This window comes from Branchiostoma floridae, unplaced genomic scaffold, assembly GCF_000003815.2.
Source record: "Branchiostoma floridae strain S238N-H82 unplaced genomic scaffold, Bfl_VNyyK Sc7u5tJ_392, whole genome shotgun sequence".
In the NCBI taxonomy this organism is placed as follows: Eukaryota; Metazoa; Chordata; class Leptocardii; order Amphioxiformes; family Branchiostomatidae; genus Branchiostoma; species Branchiostoma floridae.
This window is the reverse complement of record NW_023365829.1, coordinates 4,460-15,889: the sequence shown is the minus strand read 5'-3', so window position 1 is coordinate 15,889 and position 11,430 is coordinate 4,460. Positions and strand designations below refer to the sequence as shown.

General features: G+C 41.2%; 1 protein-coding gene and 1 long non-coding RNA gene across 2 annotated transcripts in view; both read right to left on the bottom strand.

Annotated features, from left to right (window-relative positions):
- The window catches only part of LOC118408761 (multidrug resistance-associated protein 5-like), a gene marked incomplete at its 3' end in the record, with an annotated part of 9,288 nt that extends 5,164 nt beyond the window's left edge, over positions 1-4,124 (bottom strand). The window contains exons 1-4 of the mRNA XM_035809621.1: positions 3,812-4,124; positions 2,384-2,706; positions 1,038-1,196; positions 235-382 (exon numbers count right to left, since the gene is read on the bottom strand). Coding sequence (XP_035665514.1) covers positions 235-382; positions 1,038-1,196; positions 2,384-2,436 — 360 coding nt within the window. The remainder of the gene's footprint in view (positions 1-234; positions 383-1,037; positions 1,197-2,383; positions 2,707-3,811) is intronic.
- Positions 4,125-6,469: 2,345 nt separating this feature from the next.
- Positions 6,470-10,941, bottom strand: LOC118408762. The gene is made up of 2 exons (XR_004830351.1): positions 10,794-10,941; positions 6,470-7,445 (listed from the first exon to the last, which is right to left on the bottom strand). It is a non-coding gene; the product is annotated as an uncharacterized LOC118408762 (long non-coding RNA).
- Between the last annotated feature and the right edge of the window lie 489 nt (positions 10,942-11,430).

The window sequence follows — 11,430 nt, the reverse complement described above, 5'->3', positions numbered from 1 at the left end:
ACACACACACACACACACACACTATACACACATGCATGCACACACACACTACAAATTAGTACAATACACACACACTAAATATAAACACACTACAATACACACACACTACAATACACACACTACAATACACAGAGATAGATTGATAAAACCAGTTGGCCAATGCACATGGCATGTATGATATTTGTCAATTCAACTTGAGTAAACAGCATACAAGCAGAATAATGCAGTACTCACAGGCCCTAGAAATGCACCTATCATACAGATCATGATGGTGAGATAGCTCATGAGGATCCTGGTCCGAGTGAACCTCCAGATGGTTCGGGGCAGCGATGCCTTCTTCATCCCGACTCTCTCAACCTCCTCCTTCCAGAGCCTCTCAAATCTGTGGAGAAATCAAGAACATTATCTAAGATCATTTGACTGAAATTCTACATCCAACTCTCCTACACCTATTGGTCCTACACCTAACGGTATTCGTGCAAAGACCTACTGGGGTAGAGTGGTTGCAAATTATTACATTTGAAAGATACCAAAGACTGAAAAATGGTATTTCTGAGCACACAACTAACTTATGAGTAATTAGTGTATGGGTAGTCGAACACACTCCTCCACCACTTCAAAATTATTTTTCAAACAACTATCGTAGAGTGGAACTTGTTGCTATATATTTGAGTTACTGTTGCAATTCTCAATGGATGGGCTTTAAATAGCGCTTACAGCTAGAAGTAGAGAGATCAAAGGTTAAATATGATAGTGCAATATACTGTAAACGCATTTAAGTTCGCGGGGACTTAATTTCGCCGTAGCCAGAAAAAGGACTGTTCTCGGTGGTTTTAATTTCACGTTGGCACCATGCACTGTAGTCTCTTACTGCCATGGTTCGTGGTGGTTTTAAGTTTGCGGTGAAGTGTCAAAACATTTCTGCATTTACAGTAACTAGCTGCTGCCATGTCGAGCACCTGGAACTACCAAATTTAAAGTTTAACCCTTTACCGGTATGAACTAATGTCATGAAGAGTATCAACGTGCTACAGTACCTTTTATAGTTTTGCTCGGCCCTGTCATGTGGTGAATGGTGCCAGACGTTCTCCAGAGTCAGTTTCCCCTTGTACGCCATTTTGATCAAAGGAGTCAGCCAGGAGAAGGTCATGAAGGACAGCAGGCCTGCATCGTCAACTGGGTTCACGGACGGCTGTCTGAGAATTTTAAGAAAGTTGAATTTTGAGTGAATTGAGAATTGATATGACCCAGAAGAAGTTTGTATTACGTCTTATTATCACTCCATCTACAATATAGAGAGAGAACTTTATTGCACGACATTTGTACATGGTACAATGTATGGCAACAACTATTACACAAAGTACAAAATAGGTGTATAGAATAATACTTAACATCCTTATTAACATAGCAAAAAGGGCTAAAACAAGATATAATGTTACAATCGAGTTGGGCTAATCATGGCTTTCATTATTCTTTCTAATAACAAAGCAGTCTTTGATATATTTGCCTAACTTTGCATTATGGGAGTTGTGGCATCTAAAGATATATACAAATCTGTCTTTAGCATTTAGGTTCTTGAAATCTGCTGTAATAGATTCTAGAAATGTGAATAGCTCATTACGTAAAATAGTGTATTTAGACCATTCCATTAAAAAGTGAAATTCATCTTCAATATGCTTTGGACAGAAAGGGCAGAACCTTTGGTCAGGGGCTACATTGTAATATCTGCCTGTTTCAATATAGATGACAATAGTCTCATAATGATCATGAAATGGGTATTTGCTGCATCATGAGCTAACCAAAGGTGCACAGGATTTGATTTCACCCAACACCAACATTACATAGCCCAAATGTTCTAAGTAATAATTACTAGTACAAGGAAGATCAAGAAGTACTATGAAACAAATCCAAACTGGTATACAAAACTTGAGTGTGCTTCTGTGTTTGTGAATGTCAAGGAGTTTCACAACTCAATCATAAACAGCTCAACAATAATTGTGCTTATTATATATTATATTAAGATATTGTACTTGCATGTACATGTACTTCCCCAAACCCCCTATAATGAATTAGATGATAAAACATCAGTCATTATTAGCGAAGAGAATGCTGAATTACCTAAGTACGCAACCTGTCTGTTATTGAGTAATATAAAAAAAACACAATCTTCTTGATAAGATAATATACTGTAAATCTATTTACTTTTGCTTTATTTTGCATTTGAGGGGAAAATAGGATTTTCTGGTATCTTAAATTCTTTACTACAGTAGTAATACATTGGAAACCCATATCTGCAGTAAAGAAGTTGCCGTAAAACAAAGGAAAATAAAACCAGCATGACAGTTTCAAAATTTACAACATAAGCAAGAAGCATATCACATACTTGGGCTTGATCTGATGGGTATGAATGTCTTGGCACTTTCCTTGTACTTCCATTCCTTCTTTCTGTAGTCCCTGCACTCCGTCATGTCCAATGGCATGCCTCCTTCTATCCTGCTGACAGGATCGACCAGCCCATTCTCGTCATACCGTGTATCAAAATGGTTGAAGTTAACAGCCTCGTGATAGGAGAGAGTTCGCATGCCCCTGTGGTTCCTTTCCTCTGGAAGTCTCTTATTTCTAATCTGACGGTACTTTACCTCTGGGTCATTTTTGTCTGCCATGTTGGTTTGTATCTCTCACCAGAGTGCTTCTTTTTTTTTCAGTCTGAAAAATAGAAATACAGTTAACATGGCAAAATAATTAAAAGTACTCAAGGTCTGCATCAAGGTCTAAACGGTTACTAGTAACTACCCCTCTCCCTCAGCAGTTACACAGACCAGTTAAAAAATGAATGAAAAAAGTTCTCTTTTCTTACCTTTGTCCAAAAGTAAAGCTAATGAGAGATGATGTTTTGAAAAAAAAAAGTTTTTCACAAAATTAGAGCTATACATGTTAAGCTTAACAAGTTTTGGGTCCAGGTTCAGGTACAGATACAGGTCCGGATCTGTACCTAAACCCATGTACCTGTACCTGTATCTGTACAAAAGATTAGGTCAAAGTACATTGTAAAAGTTAAACTTTAAGGTCATGTAAACATGTACCAGCTGGTGCCTGGATAGGCAAGGCACAGTTATCACGAACATGACACTGCATAAAAATATCTAAGGTATTAATAATGACAAGGCACAAAGTAGGATTCAAAGTTCATCCCCCACCTACAACTATAGTATTTGAATTAATAATCATAATATATATAAAGAGGCCTGTTCTGTGTACTCAAAAACTGTCAAGATTCAGTCGAAGGTTACATGTCAAATATAATACTATTATAGTAATAAGAATGAAGAGCTTAAATGTATTATAAGAGAGTGCTCTTTAAATTCGGTCAGTTTTTCTCAATCAGAGAAACACATTTTCGGAGGAAACTGACATGTAACGTTAACTGCTCTGCAGAAGGTCAAAATAATGCGGCAAAAATAATACGGTTCGCAAAATTTTCTTGTTCCCTGAGAGCCATAACGTTAACGTTACATTATTTTACTCCAAAATACAACCTGTGACGTTTTACTCTTGCATGCTGTATTTCGGTTAAAGATTTCACCGTCTTTTACATATGTGTATCCCGGTATCAAGGCGACTGACCCCCCCAAAAATATAGGCCAGTTGCGTAACAGGCTGGATCGTTACACAATAGTCTAGACGAGTGTGTCGCCTTTGACTTTCGTCTGATCAGTCGAGTTTAGCACTGTTACTGTCTGATAGACACTCTACCCTAAAAGCTATACCCTCCAAATGCTATTACGGTTGCGGACTACTATTATAAACTTACCGTAATCAATGCGTTGCTAAATCAACCAAAGATTTCGCGAACGGGTCAGTCTTTTGTCTCACTCGCTCCTCCACTTTGTACGATTTGTATTTTGTCTCACTCGTCGTCCAAGCTGAACCTTCACTTATACGATAGTGTCTTCTCCAAGAGGTAACGCACCTTAATTCATCCTGTGGCAACGTCGTAGATCACTGCGTAGATCCTGTGATACAGCCAAAGTTTTCTGAGAAGACACAAACTGATCCCCGCTTCCTGTCCCCAAATGAGAAATGTGGCATTACCTCTGACCCTTGACCTAGTTTCACTCTCAACTCTCGTACCCAGAACACACTACGAGAACAGGTCGTCATGTTGCTAAACTTTCTTCAAAGGTATACACGGTGGCGGATAGATCCTATCCGGGATTTCATGTTCACCGGAAGTGACGCAACGACGGGGTTAAGGGTTACTAACACCCTGGGAATGACGTAACGTCACGTGATGGCTGGCAATGAAGACCCGGGGCCGCCGGCCACAGCCGGCAACTAGTTGCCATGTCAGAAATCCCAAAGTTTCCTTCAATACATTGGAGGAGTTTGAAAGAACTCGTTTGAAAGTTCAAGAAGAGACGGGTTCCACATATATTAAGCTCCAGAAAACCAGCGCCAACTTCGATTAAAAGAGTGACTTGTCATACTTTCTGTTTTCGCGCGAATTGAGTGGCTAACTAAGCAGATGTTTGGAGAGTATTACGTAATGTTCAAACTTTAACACAATAGCATTTGTGAGGATGTACCTTTTTAACAATATGAATTAACAGATATATACTGTTTTGTCCTGACATTCCAAGTTACAACCGTTATTTTGCTCATTGTTTTAGGTCGGACTCCCTATTACACTGTCACATGGTCCGTCATCTTGACCTAATTAAGTAACTTCAGAAGATAGAACCGGCCTATTACTAAAGTACTCCTGCAGACTAACTTGATTACTTATATAAAAGAACTGCTGCAGAAAGTTATTTGTTCTCATTCACACAACCTTGCCATTAGCATTCTGCAAAATATACCCCCTGCCACTTTATTGACATACTGCTATGCTGGATCATTGCTTCTCCAACTTGAAATGCAAACACAAATCCAATTCTAGAAAATAATGAATGATCCAATTTTAGAAAATAATAGTCTTGCACCACAGCATTTGCAGGACATTCGTCCACCACATTTTTTTACTCTATCCCAAACAACTTCACAAATCCACAAAACTGTAACAACTTTTATATTGTCCATACTTTTATTCATTGCACAGGTAGATTCTCTTAATTGGTACAAACCAAGTTCACATCTTTCCATTTCGTTCTTACACATGTGAATAAAAAAAATTAAATGGACACATCCCTAGCTCTATGGATCATTTGTCTGATCTATACTGTAAAGTACAGAACAATCTGATCATGGAAAAACTACTTGGTTCTGTCATATTTTACCATGCTTTACACAACACTTGTCTTCATCTTCATTACCCCAAATAACCACTAGTAAAACATGGGGTTATCGGAAAAACCGGTCCGGTCCGGACCGCGGATTACCCGGTCCGGTCCGGGGGTGGAAAAACCAGTCCGGCCTGTTCTGCGTGTCGCTACGCCTCCTGGCGGTAAATAACAGAATTGCAAATGGTACGGTGTGCTGCCGTATATCACAACATGGAGCGCACTGATTGGATGTATGGGGGTCTGCATGCTAATGTCACTGTTCACGTCAGATCGATTGACGACGGTTAACATAAACATTGAACTGGTGGAAAGTTTACCATGACTGATACGCTGAACGGAAGCTTCACCGTAGATTCCGATGAGCGTAATCGTGTACACGCCGTAACTCCGATCGTAATTACGGCCGTATTTACGGGGCGGTATCACGTGGAGAGCGGTCGGTAATATTAAGAATATTCATCTTTTGAATACCGTGTATACGCTGTATATTTCGGGGTCAACGACCTATCCGCGCACGTTGCGTATTTCGGGGTCAACGACCTAATGTGCGCCGCTTGAAAGCAGAAAATTTCTGATATGGATAACACAATCCAACATAGTTTTCTCATTACAGAGTATAAAAATAGAAATAAAAAAAAAAAAAACTAAAAAAAACTAGCTGGTGTTGGGGATTACATTTTCGCACCAAAAAAAAGAGAAGAATTTTGTGCGGATGAGAAGGCACCCCGCTAGCAACCTGAAAGACCGCGCTAGCGGGAGCCGGCCTTACGTTGATTTACTACTGTCACTGGAAGAATACCGGCATTCTTACTATTCATACTGTCGTAATATCAAGGCAGCTAATCAGTTCTTAGGTTCCGTTCAGCGTATCGGGCATGGCAAACTCTCCACCAGTGCAATGTTTATGTTAACCGTCGCCAATCGATCTGACGTAAACAGTGACATTAGCACGCGGACCCCATGCATCCAATCAATGCGCTTCATGTTGTGATATACGGGAACACAGCATACCAATTGCAATTCTGCTATTTCCTGCCAGGGGCGTAGATACACGCAGAACAGATCGGACCGGTTTTTCCGCCCCCTAAACAGACCGGACCGGTAATTCCGCGGTCCGGACCGGACCGGTAATTCCGATAACCCGTAAAAGATGTAAGGGTGCTAGTAAGGGTACGTTCCAACCCTTACTTGTCAATTGCAGAAAATACCATTGTAAGGTACCTCACCTGGTCTAACCTTGTCCATAGTCAAAGAAAACACACCTGTCTTACCTGCAAGGTGCCTCACCTGGTCTCACCTTGTCCCTAGTCAAAGGAAACACACCTGTCATACATGTAAGGTGCCTCACCTGGCCTTACCTTGTCCCTAGTCAAGGAAAACACACCTGTCTTACCTGCAATGTGCCTTACCTGGTCTCACCTTGTCCCTAGTCAACGAAAACACACCTGTACACCTGTCATACATGTAAGGTGCCTCACCTGGCCTCACCTTGTCCCTAGTCAAGGAAAACACACCTGTCTTACCTGTAAGGTGCCTCACCTGGCCTCACCTTGTCCCAAGTCAAGGAAAACACACCTGTCTTACCTGCAATGTGCCTTACCTGGCCTCACCTTGTCCCTGGTCAAGGAAAACACACCTGTCATACATGTAAGGTGCCTCACCTGGTCTCACCTTGTCCCTAGTAAAGGAAAACACACCTGTCTTACCTGTAAGGTGCCTCACCTGGTCTCAGTTGTCCTTACCTGGCAAGCATCTGGCTAAACAAAGACAATTAACGCTAACACCAGGACGCAAGAGTCCAGTCTTCATTTACAGAGGCCTAGGGTTTGTAGCAAGTACAGTCTGCTACTGCTCTTCTCAACAACCATGGCAACAAGTTTAGACCACTTCATGTTGCTCTGTGACTGTAAGATCACGTCCAGAATACGTGCAGGTTCAACTACCTCCAGTTGTGTAGGTCCAATTTTAATCTTAGGTGGCGGTGATTGTCTTCAGTTCACTCGACACTAATCCTCAGTGCCGGACTCTATGTTGCCTAGACGAGATGAAGCTGCTGACCCATGGCACGGCGATGGACAAACACCAAGATCCATCAGTTCACTGATTGAAATTTGGAACACATTTCATGCATATTCACAGACAGAATCCAATCGATGTTGGCATCTGCAAGGGAAAACAGTTCACATTAACATAAAGAATTAAAACTGTTATTTTGCATTAGTTATGGCATCTATCACATGTTTATTTTTTCAATGGCCTGTACGTAAGGAGCATAGGTTCCTATCAAGCTGTTTCTATGTGCAGATATCCGCTTTGTAACAGCAAATATATTTAGAAATGTTGAATCAATTTCCAATATGATTTAACGTGGAAGATGCAAGTTGTAGTTTTGTCTAGTTTTTAAGGTAGTGGCCAAATCTAACTTAATACAAATGTAATTAACTTGTACCTACAGGTGTCATCTTCCACAACTGCTACTAGCTTCAAACTGTCATTTCTGTGGGCATTATACAAGTGAGTACGGTCACTATGGTGTCTTTCCTTTGCCTATAGACTAGATAAGCCATTATACAGGTGAGTACAGTTAATATGGTGTCTTTCCAAATGAATGTACTCATCTGTATAATGCCCTATCTGGTCTATAGGCAAAGGAAAGACACCGTAGTGATCATACTCACCTGTATAATGCTTAATCTGGTCTATAGGCAAAGAAAAGACACCGTACGCACCTTTATATTATTATAATGCCCTATCTGGTCTATAAGCAAAGGAAAGACAGCTTACTCACCTGTATAATGCCCTACATAGTCTATGGGCAAAGGAAAGACACCTTACTTACCTGTATAATGCCCTATCTGGTCTATAGGCAAAGGAAAGACCTCTTACTCACCTGTATAATGCCCTACATAGTCTATGGGCAAAGGAAAGACACCTTACTCACCTGTATAATGCCATACCTAGTCTATAGGCAAAGGAAAGACCTCTTACTCACCTGTATAATGCCCTATCTGGTCTATAGGCAAAGGAAAGACACCTTACTCACCTGTATAATGCCCTATCTGGTCTATAGGCAAAGGAAAGACACCTTACTTACCTGTATAATGCCCTATCTGGTCTATAGGCAAAGGAAAGACCTCTTACTCACCTGTATAATGCCCTACATAGTCTATGGGCAAAGGAAAGACACCTTACTTACCTGTATAATGCCCTATCTGGTCTATAGGCAAAGGAAAGACAGCTTACTCACCTGTATAATGCCCTACGTAGTCTATGGGCAAAGGAAAGATACCTTACTCACCTGTATAATAACCTATCTGGTATATAGGCAAAGGAAAGACATCATAGTGACCATTCTCACCTGTATAATGCCTTACCTAGTCTGTAGGTAAAAGGAAAGACCTCTTACTCACCTGTATAATGCCCAATCCGGTCTATAGGCAAGGGAAAGATACCTTACTTACCTGTATAATGCCCTACATAGCCTATAGGCAAAGGAAATACACCTTACTCACCTGTATAATGCCCTATCTGGTCTATAGGCAAAGGAAAGACCTCTTACTCACCTGTATAATGCCCTACGTAGTCTATGGGCAAAGGAAAGACACCTTACTCACCTGTATAATGCCCTATCTGGTCTATAGGCAAAGGAAAGACCTCTTACTCACCTGTATAATGCCTTATCTGGTCTATAGACAAAGGAAAGATACCTTACTTACCTGTATAATGCCCTACATAGCCTATAGGCAAAGGAAAGACACCTAACTCACCTGTATAATGCCATATCTGGTCTATGGGCAAAGGAAAGACACCTTACTCACCTGTATAATGCCCTACGTAGTCTATGGGCAAAGGAAAGACACCTTACTCACCTGTATAATGCCCTACATAGTCTATGGGCAAAGGAAATACACCTTACTCACCTGTATAATACCTATCTGGTATATAGGCAAAGGAAAGACATCATAGTGACTGTTCTCACCTGTATAATGAGGGTCTGCATGGGGGGGGTCTTGCTAACGCTTAACGGTGAATTCAGGAGGCCCGGTAACGCTTAACGGTGAATTCAGGAGGCCCGATAACGCTTAACGGTAAATTCAGAAGGAGTTACAGCATAACAGTAACATTGACGTGCATTCCTATTCATACAACGCTAGAGTAGTTATATCAATGGGTGAAAATATCCGACTAATGACATTGTGAGAAGAAAAAGCTGCCCAGAACCCGGGGGAATGATAGGGACAATGTCCATAGCATCTGTAAATTGACGGAGGTAGAGTTCGCCACAGAGACGGCGGCAGCAAATTTCTTATAATAATAATAATAATAATAATAATCACCAGGTGTATTTTGCCAGCCAGTAGGTACCCAAATTATGAGTAATGAGGCTGATTAACGTGGTCGAGGCACCTCCTCGAGCACGGCACCCCCGTTTTAGAGCACATGGGGCGCCGAAGGCGCGACGCATCCCAGGGGGGGTCCGGGAGTATGCTCCCCCATGAAAATTTTGAAATCAAGACCCTCTTAAATGCTATTTCCTGCATTTTTCGGCAAATTTTGCCGACCGACTAAGCTAGGTTGATTTTGACATTTTCATCAAATTACACATGGTTATAGCTTTGGCCTCCACCCCCAGAGCCCCCGACATATTTTTAACATTTCGAGCTCGGAAGGCACGAGACGCAGTGCAATATAAGTCCGGGGAAATTTTAAAATCCGGACCGTCTGAAACGCTATTTACTGCATTTTGAAGGACAGGTTTTGCTGTAAGACGAAGCTAGATTAAATGACATTTTATTGGAGAGAAACGTTTTTGTGCGAAAACCCAATCCCCTTACATATTTTCGCCATGTCGTCATGAGCGCCAACGGCGCAAGCCGTCGCAAGGGAGGTCCGGAGACCTTTACATTTTCGATATGAGGTCCGGAGACCTTTACATTTTCTGTATTCTAGGAGTACTTTTTGCCCGAAACTAAGCTAAGTTTGACACTGAAATCTGTATGAGTGATAAAGTTTTTGAGGGCGACGCTTCCGCAACATATTTTACCATGTCCAGAGCCGAAGGCCGGGAGGCTCGGAGAAATTTTGAAATCTGGACCCTTTGTAACACCATTTCCTGCATTTTCAGGGGTTCTATCTGGCATTTGACTTCGTGTGTATAACGGGTTACGAAGAATTTCTTGGTAACGCTTAACGGTGAATTCGGGATAACAAATAACGATTAACGTTGAATTAAAACGACCAATAACGCTTCACGAAGAATATACCGATAACGATTAACGTTGAATTAGAGCGGGTCGGTAACGAGTAACGGTGAATTAAAATGTCTCGTAACGCTTAACGGAAAAAGGCATGCAGACCCTCTATAATGCCTTACCTAGTCTATAGGCAAAGGAAAGACCTCTTACTCACCTGTATAACGCCCTATCTGGTCTATAGGCAAAGGAAATACACCTTACTTACCTGTATATTGCCCTACATAGTCTATGGGCAAAGGAAAGACACCTTACTCACCTGCATAAAGCCTTATCTGGTGTCCAGTTTAGTCCGCTCCCATCAGGAATGTCCATGGGTTTCGGCTAAGTCTGTGGTCATGCGCACTGCGGCCCTTTACATCACTTCCTGTGAACATGAAATCCCGGATAGGATCTATCCGCCACCGTAAGATGGCGGCGCTCTTTTTTATAATTGCGATAAATTTCTGATTTTAGCCCCGAAATGTCTGTATTTACGATGAAATACGTGCTTGGGGACCTTGATACTATTGATTTTAGGGGAATTTATCCTTCCTTTGGTGAGGATTCTCCAAAAAGTAGCGACGATGTGGGGAGCATATGGTAAAATGTGTGTAACGTGAAAGTGGGAAATGTAACCGTTATATTTCATTTTATGCATTTATTGCCCATGAAGATTATGTTACTGAGCTGATATAGATTTCTCAAGAAAAGACAAGCTGTAAGCTTTCTCCTGTTTTGAAGGAATGTCTCTTGCAAAGGAAGCATCAGAAAGGAGAACATCATGTTGAAATAGATAAGCCTTTCAGCTGAAATGGGCCGTTCAAAAAATAACCTGTTTAATTTTCTTGGGCAATGTGTAATTCAACGGAATATGTAGCGTAATCCGGCGATGGAATATTTTGGTCATGTACGAC